At 43.9% G+C, this 23,315-nt stretch overlaps 1 protein-coding gene across 1 annotated transcript; it reads left to right on the top strand.

The window, feature by feature from the left end:
• Positions 1-3,140: 3,140 nt before the first annotated feature.
• On the top strand, positions 3,141-16,968 carry dohh (deoxyhypusine hydroxylase/monooxygenase). The gene is made up of 4 exons (XM_067968256.1): positions 3,141-3,712; positions 9,852-9,928; positions 12,838-13,072; positions 15,997-16,968. The coding sequence occupies exons 1-4, from the start codon at positions 3,439-3,441 to the stop codon at positions 16,308-16,310; spliced, it is 900 nt and encodes a 299-aa protein (XP_067824357.1). The 5' UTR covers positions 3,141-3,438; the 3' UTR covers positions 16,311-16,968.
• Positions 16,969-23,315: the final 6,347 nt, after the last annotated feature.

Raw genomic sequence — 23,315 nt, 5'->3', positions numbered from 1 at the left:
TTTATTGCCCATCCCTAATATCCCTTGAGAAGGTGGTGGTGAGCTGCCTTCTTGAACCGCTGCAGTCTGTGTGGTGAAGGTTCTCCCACAGTGCTGTTAGGAAGGGAGTTCCAGGATTTTGACCCAGTGACGATGAAGGAACGGCGATATATTTCCAAGTTGGGATGGTGTGTGACTTGGAGGGGAACATGCAGGTGGTAGTGTTCCCATGTGTCTGCTGCTCTTGTCCTTCTAGGTGATAGAGGTCGTGGGTTTGGGAGTGCTGTCGAAGAAGCCTTGGCGAGTTGCTGCAGTGCATCCTGTGGATGGTGCACACTGCAGTCACAGTGCGCCGGGAGTGAATGTTTAGGGTGGTGGATGGGGTGCCAATCAAACGGGCTGCTTTGTGCTGGATGTTGTCGAGCTTCTTGAGTGTTGTTGGAGCTGCACTCATCCAGGCAAGTGGAGAGTATTCCATCACACTCCTGACTTGTGCCTTGTAGATGGTGGAAAGGCTTTGGAGAGTCAGGAGGTGAGTCACTCGCCACAGAATACCCAGCCTTTGACCTGCTCTTGTAGCCACAGTATTTATATGGCTGGTCCAGTTAAGTTTCTGGTCAATGGTGACCCCCAGGATGTTGATAGTGGGGGATTTGGCGATGGTAACGCCGTTGAATGTCAAGGGGAGGTGGTTAGACTCTCTCTTGTTGGAGATGGTCATTGTCTGGCACGAATGTTACTTGCCACATATCAGCCCAAGCCTGGATGTTGTTGTGCTGCATGCAGACTCGGACTACTTCATTATCTGAGGGGTTGTGAATGGAACTGAACACAGTGCAACCATCAGCGAACATCCCCATTTCTGACCTTATGATGGAGGGAAGGTCATTGATCAAGCAGTTGAAGATGGTTGGGCCTAAGACACTGCCCTGAGGAACTCCTGCAGCAATGTCCTGGGGCTGAGATGATTGGCCTCCAACAACCATTACCATCTTCCTTTGTGCTAGGTATGACTCCAGCCACTGAAGAGTTTTCCCCCTGATTCCCATTGACTTCAATTTTACTAGGGCTTCTTGGTGCCACACTCGGTCAAATGCTGCCTTGATGTCAAGGGCAGTCACTCTCACCTCACCTCTGGAATTCAGCTCTTTTGACCATGTTTGGACCACGACTGTAATGAGGTCTGGAGCCGAGTGGTCTTGGCGGAACCCAAACTGAGCATCGGTGAGCAGGTTATTGGTGAGTAAGTGCCGCTTGATAGCACTGTCGACGATGCCTTCCATCACTTTGCTGATGATTGAGAGTAGGCTGATGGGTCGGTAATTGGCCAGATTGGATTTGTCCTGCTTTTTATGGACAGGACATACCTGGGCAATTTTCCACATTGTCGGGTAGATGCCAGTGTTGTAGCTGTACTGGAACAGCTTGGCTAGAGGCGCAGCTAGTTCTGGAGCGCAAGTCTTCAGCACTACAGCCGGGATGTTGTTGGGGCCCATAGCCTTTGCTGTATCCAGTGCACTCAGCCGTTTCTTGATATCACGTGGAGTGAATCGAATTGGCTGAAGACTGACTTCTGTGATGGTGGGGGTATCGGGAGGAGGCCGAGATGGATCATCTACTCGGCACTTCTGGCTGAAGATGGTTGCAAACGTTTCAGCCTTGTCTTTTGCACTCACGTGCTAGGCTCTGGCATCATTGAGGATGGGGATGTTTACAGAGCCTCCTCCTCTTGTGAGTTCACGACTGGATAGGACTGCAGAGCTTTGATCTGATCCGTTGGTTGTGGAATCGATTAGCTCTGTCTATAGCATGTTGCTTCCGCTGTTTAGCATGCATGTAGTCCTGAGTTGTAGCTTCACCAGGTTGGCACTTCATTTTTAGGTACGCCTGGTGCTGCTCCTGGCATGCTCTTCTACACTCCTCATTGAACCAGGGTTGATCCCCTGGCTTGTTGGTCATGGTAGAGTGAGGAATATGCCAGGCCATGAGGTTACAGATTGTGCTGGAATACAGCACCTCATGAATGCCCAGTTTTCAGCTGCTAGATCTGTTCTGAATCTATCCCATTTAGCACAGTGGTAGTGCCACACAACACATTGGATGGTATCCTCAGTGCGAAAATGGGACTTCGTCTCCACGAGGACTGTGCGGTGGTCACTCCTACCAATACTGTCATGGACAGATGCATTTGCGACAGGTAGATTGGTGAAGATGAGGTCAAGTAAGTTTTTCCCTCGTGTTGGTTCGCTCACCACCTGCCGCAGGCCCAGTCTGGCAGTTATGTCCTTCAGGACTCGGCCAGCTCGGTCAGTAGTGGTGCTACTGAGCCACTCTTGGTGATGGACATTGAAGTCCCCCACCCAAAGTACATCCTGTGCCCTTGCTACCCTCTGCTTCCTCCAAGTGATGCTCAACATGGAGGAGGACTGATTTATCAGCTGAGGAAGGGTGATAGGTGGTAATCAGCAGGAGGTTTCCTTGCCCATGTTTGACCTGATGCCATGAGATTTCATGGGGTCCAGAGTCAATGTTGAGGATTCCCAGGGCCACTCCCTTCTGACTGTATATCACTGTACCGCCACCTCTAGTGGATCTGTCCTGCCGGTCGCTGTTGTAATGTAGGAAACATTCTATGTAATGTAGCATAGAAAAGGTACTATAATGCAAATGGGATTCTGGATTTTATACAGGAGCATTGAAAGTAAAAGCAAGAAGGTGATGTTGAATTTGTGTTTGGACCAGAGCTGGAATATTGCATACAGTTCTAGGCACCCCATTATAGAAAGGAGCCATGGAAAGGGTACAGCAAATAGTCACTAGAATGATAAAAATTAGAAGCTATTGTTATCAAAATAAGCTCAAAAATTGGGGCTTTTTTCACTGGAACACAGATCAAGAGGAATTTTAGAGGTTTTCAAAATTCTGAAAGGTTTTGAGAGGGTAAGTAGTGAAAAGTTTTTTTCCACTGGTTGGCAAATCCATAATAAAAGGCACTAGAAGAATGAGGGGGGAAAGACTGAGGTGCTACTTATGCTGGGATACAATTCCATATATGCATGCAGCCCTCCTGTACCTTGCCTTGCGATGTTTTACTATGTTAAAGGCACTATATAGATGCAAGTTGTTCTCATTCTTTATGTATGAGCCCAAATAGCAATTGCCAGAAGTCTATTTGAACGTGGATAGTCCTCACCGTAGATAAGTTTACATTCACTTTCTAGTAGGAGCCACTGGATAGTGATCAGAAGCAGCAACTCTGGCCGAAAATCCTTCCTCCCTAACTGACTATTATTTGCCCACTTTGCTCTAAATGCCAGAGAATGTGGTTCATCCCCACCACCCCCACGCTCCATGGATTGGCCCAGTGGGCGCCGGAGGATTCTGGGTGATTAGGGTCACGTGGCTCCGGTGAACCTGGCCTGGTCCTGGTCGTGATTGCGTTAAACTAACCGTTTGAAAATGTTCGACGAAAAGGCGGTCGAGTCGATCGGGAGGACGCTGGTGGACGTGTCGAAGCCGCTCAAGGAGCGTTTCCGTGCGCTGTTTACTCTCCGGAATCTGGGCGGCCTTGTCGCCATCGACTGGATCTCGAGAGCGTTCGGGGATGAGTCGGCGCTGCTGAAGCACGAACTGGCCTACTGCTTGGGGCAGATGCAGGACGAGCGCGCCATCCCCGTGCTCACCCGAGTGCTGGAGGATCGCAGCCAGGAGCCCATGGTCAGGCATGAAGCAGGTGAGCCGCTAGTGCACTGACCCTGGAAACACCGGGAGGCTGAAAATATAATATTTAAAAGTTAGAAGGAATCAACTCGGCTATTTAACTCTTTCTTTTCATATTATGTTCTTATGAATGATACAGCACAGAACGAGGCCATTCGGTCCATCGTGCCCGTGTCGGCTCTTTGGTAGAGCTATCTAATTAGTCCCATTCCCCTACTCTTTCCCCATAGCCTTGTAAATTTTTCCCTTCAAGTATTTATCTAATTCCCTTTTGAAATTTACAATTGAATCTGCTTCCACCACCCTTTTAGGCAGCGCATTCCAGATCATAACTCCATGCATAATTTTTCTTCCTCATGTCGCCTCTGGTTCTTTTGCGAGTCACTCTGTGTCCTCTGGTTACCAACCCTTCTGCCACTGGAAACAGTTTCTCTTTATTTACTCTATCAAAATTATTCATGATTTTGAACACTTCTATCAAATCTCATCTCAAGCTTCTTTGCTCTAAGGAGAAGAACCTCAGCTTCTCCAGTCTCCACATAACTGAAGTCCCTCATCCCTAGTAACATTCTAGTAAGTGTTCTGCACCCTCTCTAAGGCCATGACAACATTCCTAAAATGTGGTACTGAGAATTGAACATGATACAAGTTATATAACCATTTAAAATGGGGAAAGGTTCTTTAAAGGTCACTCCTATAAAGTGTTTTGGTACGTTTTACTACATTAAATGCGCTATATAAATGCAAGTTGTTGTTCCTACATTACAACAGTGTCTACACTTCAGAAGTACTTCATTGGCTATGAAGCGCTTTGGGGTGTCCTGAGGTCATGAAAGGTGCTATATAAATACAAATTCATTCTTTTTTTCTTGTAGTTGTACTGTATCTAGTGGTTGGCAGGCCTGAGGTAGGATGTTGGTGTCACAAAGTAAAACCTCTTCACATCTGTGGTGCTTGGTAATTTTATTTCAGAATATATAATGGGGTGAATCTTTTGGGAGCAGACATATTTTGTGACTCTGGTTCTTGCACAGCTATCTAATCAACATCTATATATGTACTAGTTAAATTTTAATGTTCAGAATCTCTTGGGTTCTCAGTTAGCATTAAAAGTCCAGATCAAATGGACAATGTGGGGGACTGTTCATAGTATACAACAGGCTGCCTGAGGACTTCCCAAAGTGCTTCACACTCATCAAGGTACTTTTTAGAATGTAGTCACAGTTGTTACGTAGGCAAACACAGCATCAATTTGCACATAGCAAGGTCGTACAAATAACAATGAGATAAATGATCATCATCTGTTTTGGTGGTGGTTATGGGATAAATGTTGGTTAGGATAGTGGGCGAACTTCCCTGCTTTTCTTCACATAGAATCATTACAGCACAGAAGGAGGCCATTTGGCCCATAGAACCCTTGCCAGCTCTTTGTAAGAGCAATCCAGTTAGTCCAATTCCCCCACTTTTTTCCCCCGTAGCCCTGCAAATTTTTTCCCATCAAATATTTAACCAATTCCTTTTTTAAAAGCCACAATTGAATTTGCTTCCACCACCCTTTCGGGCAATGCATTCCAGATCATAACTACTTGCTGTGTAAAAAAAGTTTTTCCTCACATCACCTTTGGTTCTTTTGCCAATCACCTTAAATCTGTGTCCTCTGGTTCTCGACCCTTCCGCCAATGGGAACAGTTTCTCTTTATTTACTTTATCTAAACCAGTCTACTTCTATTAAATCTCCTCTCAACCTTCTCTGCTCTAAGGAGAACAACCTCAGCTTCTCCAGTCTATCCAGATAACTGAAGTCCCTCATCCGTGGAACCATTCTAGTAAATGTTTTCTGCACCCTCTCCTAAGGCCTTCACGTCCTTCCTAAAGTGCAGTGGCCAGAATTGGATACAATACTCCAGTTGTGGCCGAACCAGTGTTTTATAATGGTTCAATATAACTTCCTTGCTTTTGTAGTCTGTGCCTCTATTCATAAAGCCCTGGATCCCATATGCTTTTTTAACCGCTTTCTCAACCTGTCCTGCCACCTTTAAGGATTTGTGCACATATTACCCCCAGGTCTCTCTGTTCCTGCACCCCCTTTAGCATTGTACCATTTAGCTTATATTGCCTCTTTGTTCTTCCTGCCAAAATGTATCACTTTGCACTTCTTGGCGTTAAATTTCATCTGCCATATGTCCGCCCATTCTACTAGCCTGTCGTGTCCTCTTGAAGTCCACTACTGTCCTCCTCACTGTTGACTACACTTCCAAGTTTTGTGTCATCTGCAAATTTGGAAATTGTACACCCAAGTCCCAGTCATTAAAATATATCAAAAAAAGCAGTGGTCCTAGTACCGACCCCTGGGGAACACCACTGTATAGTGCAGTGAGATCTTTTACATCCATCTGAGCAGGTAGATCGGGTCTCGATATAACTTTTCATCCGAAAGATGGCATCCCAGACAATGCAGTACTGCCTTAGTATTGCACTGAAGTGTCAGCGTAGATTATATACTCAGTCCTGGAGTAGGACTTGAACAGCCTTCCATCACTGAGCCAAGCTGACACTAGGATCGCTAGAATATGGGTGTCAGAAACACATTGCAACACAGGCAATATAAACTAAAGGGTACAGTTCTAAAAGGGGTGCAGGAACAGAGGGATCTGGGTGTATACGTGCACAAATTGTTGAAAGCGGCAGGACAGGTTGAGAAAGCGGTTAAGAAAGCATACGGGATCCTGGGCTTTATAAATAGAGGCATAGAGTACAAAAGCAAGGAGGTTTTGATGAACCTTTATAAAACACTGGTTTGGCTGCAACTGGAGTATCGTGTCCAGTTCTGGCCACTGAACTTTAGGAAGGATGTGAAGGCCTTAGAGAGTGCAGAAGAGATTTACCAGATGAGGAACTTCAGTTACGTGGATGGACTGGAGAAATTGGGGTGGTTCTCCTTAGAGCAAAGAAGGTTGGGAGGAGATTTGATAGAGGTATTCAAAATCATGAATGGTCTAGATATGAGTAGATAGAGAGAAACTGTTCCCATTGGCAGAAGGGTCAAGAACCAGAGGACATAGATTTAAGGTGATTGGCAAAGAACCAAAGGCGACACGAGGAAAAACTTCTTTACACAGCGAGTGGTTATGATCTGGAATGCACTACCTGAGGGGGTGGTGGAGGCAGATTCAATCGTAGCTTTCAAAAGGGAATTGGATAAGTACGTGAAGGGAAAAAAATTGCAGGGCTATGGGGACAGGACGGGGGAGCAGGACTAACTGGATTGCTCTTGCAGAGAGCCGGCATGGATTTAATGGGCCGAATGGCCTCCTTCCGTGCTGTAACCATTCTATGATTGCATATTGTAGGCTACTCAAGTAGATGCACAGGGTTTGATCACCATCACCTGTGTTTTGGTGATAGTTAGAAATATAAATATTGGGCCATAATTTGCTGTGGCAGGGCATCTAACGGCTACTGCTGTTAGTGCACGTTTAGTTTTTAAAAAAATTTGCGTGGGAAGTTGCTGAAAGTGCAAGGTGGTAATGTTGCAGCGAGGGAAACCGGGCATCTGGATGAAAAGGGCAAGCAACTGTGTATCTCCTTAACTAATCAGATTGAAGGATTGTGAAATTAACAACACAAGGACTGAGAAGGAAGTGTAAGTTAGAATGGGTGAATTCAATGTCAAATTAGGTACAGAAAGAGAAAGATTGATTGGATTAAGAAAGAGAGGAAAGAAAAAGTCAAAGTAAAAATAAAATTTAACATTTTTAAAATTTCCAACAATTAAAACCTGAAAGAATAAGACTCCACACTTTTAATAGTTAATTTTCACTGCCAGAGAGGTTTACTGGCAGGAATCAACACTTAATCATATTGTTAAAGGGGTAGTTAGACTGAAATGGACACTTTCTATGGCAAGTTTAGTCCTTATCTGCCATGTAAATACAGGAACTTCACACAATTCAATGCACTTCAATGGCGAAGCAGTCAGCGAGATACTGTTTTCGCAAAGCTAACGGCGGAGTGGTGCATCTCAGACAGCCACTTTTGGATTTCTGCATATAATTGTGCATCTGCCCTTGCCTGAAGTTGCTGTAACATTTGTGCATAAGTAATGACGAGCGCCATTAGCCTCACCGTTATTTTGATAGCGAATTATGGCCCATTCCGATTGATTACATCTGTTGTCTATGTATCTATGTCATGCTATCCCCACTCTCCAGTACCAACGGTGCCAATGTACACTGACTCCCTATGTCCATTCTTGAGCTTCAGCTATTCACTTCCCCAACCGCCTACCCTCCTGCCCCCATAACTACTTGGTTTGCCAATACTCACTATCTTTCCCCAAAGGTCTCACTACCCTACAAATGTTCACTTCCCTAGCCACAAACTATTCATTTCTCCAGTCCCCTCAACTGCTTCACACCCCCTTTTGAGTACTTAAAAGCTAACACCCTGTCCCAAACAATATATCTGCACATTTACTGGTAGCAACATAATAGAAGATCCACTTTTTTAATGAAACATCATATCCTCCAATTTCCTAAGAACAACACCAAGGAGATCAACTAGTAATTAATATTAAAAATAGTACATTTGTGTGGGCAGGTGTCATGCCTTATTACAAATGCAAAATAATCCAAAATGCTGTTTACATTTGAGCTGGAGCCTGAAACTGATGTACACTGCGATTTGCAAAGTTCCCAAACAACTAGACTGTGAATGACTAGAAGCTCTACTTATTTAACAATTATCGAGTTACATCTAAACTACAGCACAGAAACGGCCTTTCGGCCCAACTGGTCTATGCCGGCATTTATGCTCCACACGAGCCTCCTCCCTCCCTACTTTAACCCTATCAGCATACCCTTCTATTCCTTTTTCCCTCATGTGCTTATCTAGTTTCCCCTTAAATGCATCTATGCTATTTGCCTCAAATACTCCTTATGGTAGCGCATTCCACGTTCTCACCACTCTTTGGATAAAGGAGTTCCTCCTGAATTCCCTATTGGATTTATTAGTTATTTAACAATTATATTTTCTTTAAAGTAATACAGTTCCATTTGTCTAACAGATTAATACTATATGCACTACGTGATATAAACTAATTTCCTTATAATACAGCATGTCATCCAACTCGACGTGAGCAACACATACGTGCATGTATAATATGGATGTTCAGATTACTAAACATAGGAACATATGAAAATGACCTACTGATCCAGGGAGAGGTGAAAACCCAGATATAAACCCTGCCCGATTAGGGGAAAAAATCTGGAGAATTCCTCTGATTCCTTTAGGCGATCAAAACTAATCCAGGAGATTGCATAGTCCCTAATTTATATTAGGTACTTACCTCTTTTTTCATTATTTTATAAACCTCGATCAAATCACCCGAGTCTACACTTTTCTAAAGTACACAGGCCCACCTTGTTGAGCCTATCTGGGTAACCAAGGTGTTTCAACTGGGAATTAATCTTGTGGCCTCCTCTGCATTCTTTCCTCAATATCCCCCACGACGTGAGACCACCAAAAATGGACATAATATTCTAACTGAGGCCTAACCAAGGTCTTGTACAAGGACAAAATGATGTTCTATGACTACAAGCTGGAACGTTTTTGCTTTAGCTATAGCTTCACAGCATTGGTCATGAACCTTTAGAGAGTGATGTACGAAAACACCCACATCTCTTTCTTTCACCACTGGCTTTAATTCTGTTGCCTGTAGAGTGTAAGTATATTCGGCTTTATATCTGCCCATGTGCATAACACTACACTTTTCGAAGTTAAACAGCATTTGCCAAACACTGGCCCATTTTTCCAACACATCTAGATCTGTTTGTAGTAGTTGAGCATCCTCTATAGTCTTAACACTCGCACATATCTTGGTATCGTGCAAACTTGTGGATCATTCCCCTAACATCTACATCTAAATCATTAATGAAAATAGTAAATAGCAAACATCAAAACACCGATCCCTGAGGGACACCACAGGTAACTGGTCTCCAAGCGATCCAAATCCATTGACTACAACTTTCTGCCTGCGGTCAGTCAGCCAATTCACAATTCGCCACAGCAGATTACCACTAGACATCCAAATGAATTTGTTTTTTCTGGGATCTATTTGGACTGAATTTTTTTTTGTTATACTGTTATTTCAGGTGAGGCATTGGGAGCTATCGGAAAACCAGAGGTTCTTGAAACGTTGAGATATTACTCATGTGATCCAACAATAGAAGTAAGGATCTTTTAACATCATCTTACAGATAGTTGTTATTTTAATCTTCAACAGAGCATGCATTGCTTTTAAAAAGTTTGAAAGGTGCACTTTAAAATTAGTTATGTAGTAGTATAGTACCTTTTTGTATCTAATATTTATTTAAGCTGTTATTTTCTCTCTCACTGGGTTTCTAACCTCATTTCAAGATCAGTTTAAATTATGCCCTCTAATTTTTTTTCCCTCTCCTGATGCATAGTTCCTGGCTTCCATTTGGCCTTTATGTTGGCATAGGAAAGAGGAGCAGGAGTAGGCCATATGGCCCCTCGAGCCTGCTCCGCCATTCAATAAGATCATGACTGATCTTCAACCTCAACTCCACTTTCCCGCCTGATCCCCACAATCCTGGATTTCCTTAGAGTCCAAAAATCTATCTCTCTCAGCCTTGAATATACTCAATGACTGAGCATCCACAGCCTTTTGGGGTAGAGAATTCCAAAGATTCATAACCCTCTGAGTGAAGAAATCTCTCCTCATCTCAGTCCTAAATGTCCGACCCTTAATCCTGAGACTATGCCCCCTAGTTCTAGAATCTCCAGCCGGGGGAAACAGCCTCTCAGCATCTACCCTGTCAAGCCCTCTCAGAATCTTATATGTTTCAATGAGATCACCTCTCATTCTTCTAGACTCCAGAGAGTATAGGCCCATTCTACTCAATCTCTCCTCACAGGACAACCCTCTCACCCCAGGAATCAATTGAGTGAACCTTCGTGGCACTGCCTCTCCTTAGATAAGGAGACCAAAACTGTACACAGTACTCCAGGTGTGGTCTCACCAAAGCTCTGTACAATTGCAGCAAGACTTCCTTACTGCAACCCCTTTGCAATAAAGGCCAACATACCTTTTGCCTTCCTAATTGCTTGCTGTACCATTGGCATGAAATAGGGATCTTGCCATGTGCAAATCATGGGCTTGGTCTCATTTATTACCACTCTCTGATGTGTGTAGATCAGAGGTGACCAATCTTTTGAAGCTCAAAAGCTGAGAAAGCAATTTGTATTTGGGGAAAAGCCGTAAGTGTTCCTGCCCTTTTATGTTACAGCTTGGGTCCAGGGAAGGTGACTGGGTTATTGGCTGGTGAAATTCACCCCTAACAAAGATAGGGGATAAAAACTTAATTGCTGAGAAATTGATTTGGTAATAGAAGTAGCTAAAGGGGGTTATGGATCATTTAGTGTAAAATGTCCTCTTGGTAGTACTGCATCCCACCTCAGCATTGCTGCCAAACTGTAGTTCTAGGTTGCATGTTTTTTTACAAAGTTTGGTGCATCATTGAGCTTCACACCTTGAGAACCATTGTTGTAGAAAAGTTACACTGAAATAGAGTAAATTTTATGTGAAACACTCCTCCTTTCTCTTTCCTTCCCCCCCCCCCCCCCCCCCATTACCTTTGTTGAACTTTCTTACCTAACATGAGATATATCACTTTTTAATTGGCTTCAAAAGTGTAATGAAAACCTGTTTGATCCATCAGCAAGGACCTGAGTTAACAGCTATCGCCTTTTTGTTCCTGGGTCCTGACTGGGAGCTATTGATTCAAATTTCTCACTAATCAAGTTTACAGCAGTGCACAATTTCAAAATGCATGCCCTGATCTGTGCTTAGTCGGGTGATCTCAGCCAGGGCAACATGAGACACTGCAATTGGCCTCAGCCTAGGGAGGGAAAAGAAATTTGAGCCAGTGTTGCTACTTCTGAATGCTATCCAGTGACCACTGGTACACTGCACAGTGAAGCATGAGATCTGAAACCACATTTTTGAATGGCTTGTGTTCAGTGCACAGGTTTCAATTTCCAGAACAATCTTCATGATGTACTTCAAATTCAGGTGTGTTTGCATCAGCTGGTCTCAATGAATGATGCAATTGGAGTGCCAGAATTTGGGAAAGCTGTTATCAGCTTTACAAAGTCCTACTTATTAGTCCATCCATAGCAATGGCAATAAATTTCTGTAATAGTAATGAGGCTTTCTAAATAACAGCCCTAATAGAAGGTTTCAAGAAGTTCTTCTTTCTTAGTGCAGTCATCAAACGCAGTAAACAAAAGTACTGCTGGCCAAGGCTTGTGTTCAACATCACAAGACTTTGCCAATGTGAGTTTTCAATACAAAAGGTGAAGATACATTTTATAAGACATTAGTTAGACCGTAGTTCGATTACTGTATCTGCTTTTGGTATCCCATTATAGAAAGGGTATTACAGCAATGGAAAAGCTGCAATTTAGATTCACGAGGGCAATATAAGAGATGAGAGCCTATAGTTATGATGAGAGACTTGTAAAAACCAGAGCTGTGTTCGCTATAGCAGAAAAGGTTTGATCTAATAGCAGCTGTAGGGCAGATTGCTTGCAATTCAACTGTTGAGATCTCATGTCTACTTCTTCAGGTAATTTTTGAGTTGGGTCTTGTGGTGGTGCTGGAATCTGAATCTATATAGTTACGGATACGAGTGAGCCTGGGGGTGGGGGGAAGGGAGGAGAAGAGAGCGAGATAGAGCATAACATGCATGTGCACACACACAAACACACATTCTTCTGTCGAGCTGCAGTTTGTCAACAAAAAGTTGGTGATTTTTGTGTAAGAAAAAAAAGTACAAAATATTAGGCTTCAACTCAGCAGAGAACCCCTTTAGGGCTGTTTTATTACCATTGCAGAAAGTGACTGCCCTAGCAATAATATACCCATTGGATCAATAAGGTGCTGGTGAGGCCCAAGAACGAATGACAGTTTATTTTGTTGGAAACTTTTTTTTGAAAAATAAGTACTATTGGGGAGCCTGGATAGTTTTCATTTGTTTTATTTTTGATATCTCAAGCTGATTAAGTGGCTCTCCTAAACCTCTTTAAAAGATTAATTTATATTGAAATGTTTAGGTTGCTGAAACTTGCCAGCTGGCAGTTAAACGAATTGAATGGCTTCAGAACAACAAAGACCAGAGTGAAAGCCCATACTGTTCAATTGATCCTGCTCCCCCAGCTCTGGAGAAAGATATTAAAAAGTTGAGGGAAACTCTCCTGGATGAATCCTTGCCCTTATTCGACAGGTACAGAGCGATGTTTGCCCTGCGGAACATTGGAAGTAAAGAAGCAGTCCTGGCTTTAGGAGATGGTATGTATTTTATCAAGTTTTTTTTTTAAGTCATGTCATTAATTGCAGTTATAATTTGAGGCTGGCATATCAAAATGAAATGATTAATTGTTTACTTGCCTCTAATTCAGAAAGTTGTGGGTTCAAACCTCACTTTAGAAACCTGAGCACATAATCTAGGCAGTGCAATGCTGTTGGGAGGTACTGTCTTTCAGATGAGACGTTAAACTGAGGCCTTGACTGCCGCCTTGGGGTCGTAAAAGGTCCCATGGCACTATCTGAAGAAAAGCAGGGGGTCCTCCCAGTGTCCTGGCCAACATTTATCACTCAACCAACATAACTGAAACAGATTATCATATCATTTATTTCACGTGTTATTTGGAGCTATATTCCATACATTACAACGTGACTACACTTCAAAAGTATTTCATTGGCTGTGAAGCGCTTGGGATGTCCTGAGATTGTGAAAGGTGCTACACAAGTGCAAGTTCTTCCTGGCTTCCTTTCAATATTTTTTGCATGCAGTTTATTGCTCTTTTTATTTTTTCATAATATTTTCATGTGCATTGCACCAATACACACCATTATTTTGTCAAAATATTGGGAGAAAATGAAGACATATGATGTGATCCTGGGCTTTATCAATAGAGGCATAGAGTACAAAGGGAAGAAAGTTATGTTGAACCTTTATAAAACACTGGTTCAGCCACAGCTGGATTTCAATTATGGGCACCGCACTTTAGGATGGATATGAAGGCCCTAGAGAGGGTGCTGAAAAGATTTACTAGAATGGTTCCAGGAATGAGGGACTTCAGATACGTGGATCGACTGGAGAAGCTGGGGTTGTTCTCCTTAGAGCAGAGAGGGTTAAGAGGAGATTTGATGGAAGTGTTTAAAATCATGACTTTTTTTATTCGTTCGTGGGATGTGGGCATCGCTGGCAAGGCCAGCATTTATGCCCATCCCTAATTACCCTTGAGAAGGTGGTGGTGAGCCGCCTTCTTGAACCGCTGCAGTCCGTGTGGTGAAGGTTCTCCCACGGTGCTGTTAGGAAGGGAGTTCCAGGATTTTGACCCAGCGACGATGAAGGAACGGCGATATATTTCCAAGTTGGGATGGTGTGTGACGTGGAGGGGAACGTGCAGGTGGTGTTATTCCCATGTGCCTACTGCTCTTGTCCTTCTAGGTGGTAGAGGTCGCGGGTTTGGGAGGTGCTGCCGAAGAAGCCTTGGCGAGTTGCTGCAGTGCATCCTGTGGATGGTGCACACTGCAGCCACTGTGCGGCGGTGGTGGATGGGGTGCCAATCAAGCGGGCTGCTTTGTCCTGGATGGTGTCGAGCTTCCTGAGTGTTGTTGGAGCTGCACTCATCCAAGCAAGTGGAGACTATTCCATCACACTCCTGACTTGTGCCTTGTAGATGGTGGAAAGACTTTGGGGAGTCAGGAGGTGAGTCACTCACCGCAGAATACCCAGCCTCTGACCTGCTCTTGTAGCCACAGTATTTATATGGCTGGTCCAGTTAAGTTTCTGGTCAGTGGTGACCCCCAGGATGTTGATCGTGGGGATTCGGCGATAGTAATGCCGTTGACTGGTTTAGATAAAGTAAATGAAGAGAAACCGTTCCCATTGGCGGAAGGGTCGAGAACCAGAGGACAGAGACTTAAGATGATTGACAAAAGAACCAAAGATGACATGAGGAAAAACTTTTTTATGCAGCGAGTAGTTATGATCTGAAATGCGTTGCCTGAAAGAGTGGTGGAGCAGATTCAATCACTGCTTTCAAAAAGGAATTGGATAAATTTTTGAAGGGTAAAAATTTGCAGGGCTACGGGGAAAGAGCGGGACAGTGGGACTAACTGGTTGCTCTTACAAAGAGCTGGGCTCGATGGGCTGAATGGCCTCCTTCTGTGCTCTGATTCTATGAACCGCTTGTTGAAAAAATTCTCATCATTTTTGACAGTTTAGGTATCTTCTGATCAACCCCAGGCCACTCAGATATAAATATACAAGATTCCCTGTTGAGATTCTCCAGGATGAGGCTGTAACGGTAGTTAATGGAGCAGCTTTTTCCTACACTGGAGATCGAAGTGCAAAATGGCTGAAAAATAACACTCAACTTGTACCAAACAGAAGACTTTCAGATACTTTATCAAAAGTATACCTATTTCCCCAAATGCTTATTCCCTTTAACAAAATGTAACATGGTTTAGTTGGTTTAACAATGTTTCACAATGATTTGAAAACTAAGTGTGCTGTGTTACGAAGAATAAAATAGCTATAAATTAATCAGTCATAGTAGAGTTGGATGAATTAATGTGGAGATTTTTAATCTGCAGAGATGGTTGGAGTCATCGTCTTGATATGTTTTCGTGGAGCATTGGGGTTGATTTTTTTTTTAAATGGCAAAAGTAAATTCAAGCTGAGCAATATTACCGTATCAAGTCTAAACTGGGTTGTAACTTTTAATGTGAAGAGAATAACTTTGTCCTGTCTACCACTGCCACGTAAAAGTAGATGAGGCACCTGAACCTAATTACTGCCAGATGAAAGTTAGGCCAATTTCTAATCATTTAATATTGAGTATTCTGTAAGTTTTTGAAAAAAATTCCAGCATTCCTTCTCCCAGGCTACAGAAGCAACTACTTAAGACAGCAGGATTCTGATAGGTTTGCTCGCATTCTAGTTTGAAAAATCTCCAACATCAGTAGCTACAATTTTCACATTTCAGGGTGTTGTTTGTTTATTGTTGGCAATTTGCTGACTTGCAGACAGAATACAGAAAGCTCACCAGTTTACATAGGCTTTAGAAAAATATGCCCACAATGAAGCAGGAAGTTGGCTTCACACACACTAGATGACTTTCCAGACTTCGATATAGCAGGTCTTCCAAATAAGATCTTCTGAATATAAATTGATTTGAGTTCATGTGCATTTTCCCCTCCAGGTTTACAGTGTAGCAGTGCCTTGTTTCGACATGAAATTGGCTATGTCTTTGGTCAGATGCAGCATGATGCCAGCATTCCTCAACTTATAACAGCATTGAAAAAAATGGATGAAAATCCCATGGTCCGTCATGAGTGTGCAGAAGCTTTAGGATCCATTGCCAAAGAGCCATGTGTGGAAGTATTGAAAGAATATGTACATGATGGGGAACGTGTTGTGAAAGAGAGCTGCGAGGTAGCACTGGACATGCTTGAGTATGAAAACAGTCCGGAGTTTCAGTATGCAGATGGATTGGTTAAATTGCAAAAAAGCTGAGTCGGAGAATTTAACATCGTCTTCATGGGACTAATCTGAAACTGTTGACAGACTGTCGAAAGAGAATGGGACTTGACGTTCTGAACACAAAATTCCCAGAGGTTGTAACTTGCTCCAGTACTGAAATTGTGTATTTTCTAATGCCATTCTTCCTACAGTGTTTAGTTCTAAATTATGTTGTAGAATCTATAATGAAATACAACAAACTTTATTTATCTTGTGCCTAACTTATTAATATTAATCCAGAATGCTTATATCATACTAAGTGCATGGTGTCAGGGTCAGTCTTCTAAAACATCACTTTGAATTTTATTTAGATTTTGTTATCTGCTAACTTTCAAAGACTGTATGTAGGGAGTCAAAATCCTATTTACAACAGCAATTTTAGCAATATTGTATAAACTGTCTAATCTTGCAGATATACAACACCAGGTGCTATTCGGTGGGAGCAGCAACTGCTTTGGTTTAAAAATGTATTAAAAGGGATTTGGAATCTTTGTCACTCCTGCTGATCAAGGAAATATTACGAATGACATTTATGATGTTGACAGCTCTATAACACTGATGTATAAACCTCTTCTGTACTGGTCAATTTATCTGTAATATAAAGTGTCCTTAACAAAAAGGAATTGAGGAAAATAAACCAATAACCTTGCAATGTCTTAAATTAGAAACATTCAAGATAAAATCTGTAATTGGACTTTCTTGTATCTTTAGTTATACACATCTACAGTCCTCATTGGTGTGCTCAGCTGACAGGAGACATGGTATAATGAGACATAATGCTGCTAGCATTTTATTTCTGTGTAAACCACGAAGCTTTCTATTTTGTTGCTTTAGCTCGGGGCTGATTAAATTCATTACGAGTGTCTGGGACTTCACTCTATGCATTTTAACTCCGGTGTACCAGACTTGTAAATTATTGGTTACAAGAAACAAAATCCTTATCTGAGCTTTGGGCTATTTGGGTAGGTTTAACAACCTGCTTTACTACATACACCTGTTACCATGGTTGTGAGGGGAGGAGTAGTAATAACATCACCTGTAAATCAAAGTTTCTCCCAACTTTTTGACAATCTCACTATTTTGAAATGACTACTGTAGTACAAAAAATTGCATGGTTGGTTACTTTATTTGGACTCGAGGGCTATAAATTGGGCCATGTAGTGCCCGTTTTGTAGGCGTTGTGTGGCCTAAGGACCCAAAATGGCATCCAGAATACGCACGCAGACTTGTAGCGTGCAGCGCACGCCATCTTGTTAAAGGTGTTTGCGCACACACAGGTAACGAATGCTGGCAGCATGTAAAGAAAGGAGACTATGTTAGATCAGAGTGCAATGCTGATTTAAAGGGACAGATACGATTTTGGAACTCAACGCACGGTCTTAACCTCGCACAGCTAAACAGGTTGTAAACCGCGTGGAGGATCCCCCTACCAGCACTATTTAAAGGGATCATGTGGGATTTACAGGTTAGTTGCTGGATTATTGCTTCTGGCTGCTGATGCATTTGTACCTGTTTTTGGAGGTCTCCCACACTTGAATACTAGGACTAGGGGGCATAGCCTAAAAATTAGAGCCAGGAGTGAAGTTAGGAAACGCTTCTATATGCAAAGGGTGGGAGAAGTTTGGAACACTTCTGTAAACGGCAGTTGATTTTAGTTCAGTTAATTTTAAATCTGAAATTGATAGATTTTTGTTAACCAAAGGTATTAAAGGATATGGGGCTATGGCGGGTATATAGGGCCCGATTTTACCAGGCGTGTGGGTTCCCGGCGGATGGGCAAGCGGGCGCGTTGGTAACGCGCCCGGTGAAATTAGTGGGTTTCCCGCGCGATCGTAGCAGGCAACCCACTAATTGGAGCCACTAACCTACTCCTCCGGGTTCCCCGCTGCTGGTCTGCGCGTCGGGCGGGCTGCGCATGCGCGGTAAGATCTGTCAGCTGGAGGCGCTCTATTTAAAGGGGCAGTCCTCCACTGACAGATACTGCAACAAATAGCAAAAATTACAGCATCGAGCAGCCTGGGGGAAGGCTGCTCCCAGTTTAATGATGCCTCACCCCAGGTATCGATACATGGGGTGAGGAGGAGGGGGAGGACAGAGATCTTCCACCCGGCGGTCGGGAGGAAGCAGCCCGCCTCCGCCAGCAGGAAGGCCTGGCTCGAGGTGGCAGAGGGGGTCACCTGCGCCACCAACATATCGCCCACCTGCACACAGTGCAGGAGGCGGTCCAATGACCTCAGTAGGTCAGCCACAGTGAGTACACGTAGTCTTTCCCCGACACTCCGTCTGCCACATCACTGCCCCCACCCCACATCTCCTTCGGCAGTGCCAACACTACTCTGTCACATCACCCTCATACCCACTCAAACCCCATCCTCATCTTACCTGCATCTACTCACCTCGCCAGTACTCACCCCGCCACTACTACGCAATCCAATCCTCATACAATCTCATGGCTCTATCCCATACTCACCCTCTCGTGCATCTCTCTCACGGCCAGCCTCGCTCAACCTGCCACCACAAGTGCTGCAGCCACAGGGCATGCATCACATATGTGCAGTAGGCAGCATAAGGCAAACGTGTCGTGAGCATGAAGGGGATGCACAAGGGTGTTTGAGGGTTTGTCATGGTTGTTACTTATATTGAATTTCAGAACAACTCACATCACACATTATATTGGCACCACTACTGCCATGTCTTCGCAAATCCTGTCTGGTTTGTGCAATAATGCCCGCTCTTGGGTATCACTATGAGGACCCACCACTGATGCCACCCATTGTGTCACTGCAGAGTGGGTGTAGGTGTATTTTCAGGGCTCTTCTGCGCAGACGACTGAGAGACATCGGGTATGTCCCCGGTTGCACCCTGGAAGGCTGCGGAGGAGAAGTTCGGGAGGGCAGTGGTGACTTTGACAGCGACAGGTAGGAAGATGGTGCACGGGCCAGCCAGGAGCAGCTCGGCATGAAAGAGGCTGCAGATGTCCACGGCTACATGTCGAGTGACTCTGAGCCTCTGTGTGCACTGCTGCTCAGAGAGGTCCAGGAGGCTGAGCCTCAGTCTGTGGAACCTGTGGCGAGGGTAGTGCCCTTTGCGACGCATCTCTCTCTGTGGTAGCCCTCCCTCCTGCTGTACAGGTGGATGTGTCACAGCACTCTGTTGTGGAGCTCCACGTGTCAGAGGTGGACGGCGTGGATGGCGAGGCTGGTGATGCTGTTCGCCCTCCGAGGAGGTCATGACTGCAGCTACGGCGGCCCCCATCCGCAAGATGTACATCTGAGGGGGTCCGCAAGGTCGGTACATGTCTCCGGACCCCGGGATAAGTGTGCAGGTTGGTGACTTTGACCGTTAGGAGGAGGGTGGTGGAGGCCAAACTTTGTCCCAAGTGACAGAGTGGCCTCCTGCAATGGGTGAGGGTCTCCTCCCCCCCCCCCCCCCCACCTGTCAAATTGACCTTTGCAGCTGCCACAGGCTGACAGCTGCATCACGTCCATTCGATCTGGGACTGTTTCCCCCAGTGTGGGAAACAGTCCCATGTTGTTCAAAAATCTCACACAGTCCCTTAATCAGGTCAGTTAATGACCTGAAATAGGTAAATAAATAGTCAAGTGGCATCCCGCTGGCTTTAATTGCCTGCGGGATTCCCACCAGCGGGGGCTGCGCGCGCACGCCGGCGCGTCAGCAGGGAACCCGGAATTGGGCGGGATCGAGGCGGGATCCGTTCGGGATCCTGGATTTTTCGATTTTCGAAGCCCCCCGCAGAGAACGCACCGATAGCGGGTGCTAAAATCGGGCCCATAGAGTCTGCTCACAGATCAACCATGATCTCATTGAATGAATGGTGGAACAGGCTCGAGGGGCTAAATGGCCTACTCCTGTTCCTATAATAAAGTTTCAATACTCTACAAGGAGTGAGCTGGCCAGCTGACTGGCAACAGCGAGGGCACTGGCGGAGGAATGCTGTCGTCCTGAGAGAGGTCAGCAGGTTCATGTTCCATGGAGCCACTGCCACTTGCTGCCTCCTGTTATGCGCCACCTTCTCCTGCAAGAAAGTGCGTCAGTAAACGTCCTGCAGGATGTTTGGGTGATGTGCCTGTCATAGTTGAATAGCTGCCAGTGTGTGTCACCTGTGAGTTGTGGGTGTGCAGCTTGCAACTGTTGTGATGGGTGAGAGGAAGCATCTGATTGGAGGAGTTGGGTACTGATTGAAAGAGTTTGTTGGTGTGTGGGTGATGCGGGGTGTAGTGCGTGGAGCAGTGGATATGGCGAGTGGTGCAATCGGTAGGAGATGCCACTGGACAGCTGACCTCACTCACCTTGACCATTCGTGCCAAAGCATTGAACTTCTTCCTGCACTGCATCCATGTTTGTAGAATTATACGCCTGGCAATGACTTCATTCCCCTACTGCCTCCCACTGCTTCTTGAGCATATGTCTGGAGTGCCTCTAGCTCCGCTGCGGATATAGGATGCCCCTCCTTCTGTCCACCTCTTGAACCAAGACCTCTAGTGCATCAGCAGAGAACCTCAGTCCACGCTCCCTTGCAGGCCTGGCACAAACTCAGATCGGCAGATTGGTGAGGTCTGATTGGAGGACGTGGGATTTAGTAGGGTGCAACCTTTATTCAACGTTTTAACATAACTCAACAGTTTGTAAACAGGACCTGCATCTGTGTTTTACGTGGGCGATGTCTGATCTCCATTCACACTCTGTGCGGACCTGTATCTTATATTTTGCAAATAACAGGTGCAGGCTGCCTTTACGTGGTGCTCGCCACCCGCACGATATCGGGCCCCCCATGCTGGTGAGCAGCCGCTCGACAGCACAGCTCGGCCTGGCTGCTCACAGATATCAGGTAAGTGACGAGGCAGCATGAATCTCATGCGCTGTCTGCATCTCAACGACTGGGCATAGGTTAATCGTGCACCACGACCTCCCTGCCCGGATTCAGGAGTTATCGAATTTAACCCCCTAGATCCTGAAACAGACCAGTGGAAAATGGCACAAATTTATATTGCAATTTGGAAATGATCCCATTTTCTTTGTGGTTGCAGTTACTATTTTCTGTACTGTGGAATTACCAAAAAATATCTTTAGAGCTACCAATTCTTGGATTATGTCCAAATTTTTCTAAGGTATTTTTGAAAGAAAAATAAACCCCAGATTGGGAAGAACAATTTCTTGTGCCTTTTGCTGCTTGGATTTTGCCTAAATAAAGTTGAATAATCACAGGCGCGGACAGGCTCTGTTTACTAACTAGCTGTAGTATTTAATTGCTAAACTATTGTTTTGTTCTTTAGATATTGTTAGAAGTAGAAGTGTTTTTATTGAGGCTTTTATGCATCAAATGTGTTTTTTAAAGGGGGAGCTTCTGAAAGTACAGCAAACTTTCATTATCACATTTTAGAAACCACATATATGCACTATTAGTGGAACGTGTAAAGCACCCTCTATGTAACTACACTGTCAATTAAGGCAGCTTTTTGAAAAGTTAGCATAATTGTTTTATTTTGTTTAAATAGCTATATAATAGACAATGTTGCCTGTAGTGAATATTTCAGTTTTCTTCCTCATTGATTTGAAACTTTTTTCTCCTTTCTAATTTAATATTTTAAATTTCCTTATTCACCAGTTGTATTGTAGAAAACTGCCTCTCTCCTCATTTTTCCCAATCACATTGCAGTAAAGAAAAAGCTGTGCTACAGGTGCCATAACATTCCTTACCCAGCCTCAGACCGAGAGGACATAATCTTGCTTTAAAAGTTGTGGATTATCACATACTTCTTAGGAGATTACCTGCAATTATATTTAGTGCTTTGCTGTAGTGATGCCAGGTTCTCCACAAGCCTCAAACTCCTCTGTTTAAAGAATCTGCATCTCCTTATACTCTATTCCAAGGCCCAGCTCTGCCTCTGCTGCTTCCCTCTTTCATCCACCTTATCTGCATTCTTCATTGGAGCACTCAAGGCAGGCCTGCAGTTAGATTCTGCTCCATCCTCTCTCCAATCCTAGAAATCCCAGGCAGCATACCTGGGTTTAAAAAATAATGGTACTGCCAACCACACCTTTTGACCTGCAAACAGCACTATGGAAGATTTACTAGTCTTCATTTAACCTAGCCATAACAAACTATTTACACACAATGTATATATTCCTGCTTCTACAGTAACATCCTTGACCTTCTCAAGCTTATAATTATTTGTCCTTGTGCCTATGTGTAATCTTCTTATTATAAATCCCTAAGTATTCCACCATACTTATGCAATGCAAGTTTGATTGTAAATAATTAATGAAAAGTAAACTTGTGTATTATATTGTGGGCATAATGCTGCCTTTGATCGGTTCTTCAAAGGGGACTGACCTTATCTCTGTACAAACTGCTTTTTGACACCAATTCACTTTTGGTGCACTGTTCAAAGTTTCTTTAAAACTCAATTATTGTTCCAGAAGGTACCAGCTTTATTTTGAGCTTTCTTAATTGGGTCATTTGTGCCATTTCTTATCCAGAGTAACAATTGACAGGCCCTTCCCTAACTCTCTGTTCTTGTCATCCACTAGGAGATATACAATAACTACACAGATCAGTTTACTAGGACTCTGGTTGAATACTGTTCTTTGACAGTATATAGCAACAGTCAAAAATTGGTGGAAAATCAAGCATGCAAATCTAATTGAATATAATTAGGAAAATTGTATAGACTAGAATTTTCTCCCCTTTTGTAATGCAGGAAGAAAAACATTCCAACTGCAGTGTAATCATTAAACAGCCTAGATTTTTAAAAAAGACAACCTGTGATGGTATGTCAATAAAATGTGCAGAGGGGAGAAAAGTTTGAGTGATGGCAAGTATTGCGCATTGTTGAAGCAGTGACAGAGTAGTTGAGCATCATTTTGAGTAGAGGGTGCAATATAGGGATAGTAGAGGAGTTATTTAAAATAGGGGAAGCTAAGAATTGAAGAAAAATAATATAGATTACATTGGTGGAAGAAGTGTGATTTTGTCCC

This window comes from Heptranchias perlo, chromosome 29, assembly GCF_035084215.1.
Source record: "Heptranchias perlo isolate sHepPer1 chromosome 29, sHepPer1.hap1, whole genome shotgun sequence".
Lineage (NCBI taxonomy): Eukaryota > Metazoa > Chordata > Chondrichthyes > Hexanchiformes > Hexanchidae > Heptranchias > Heptranchias perlo.
This window is presented reverse-complemented; position numbering and strand designations above follow the sequence as displayed.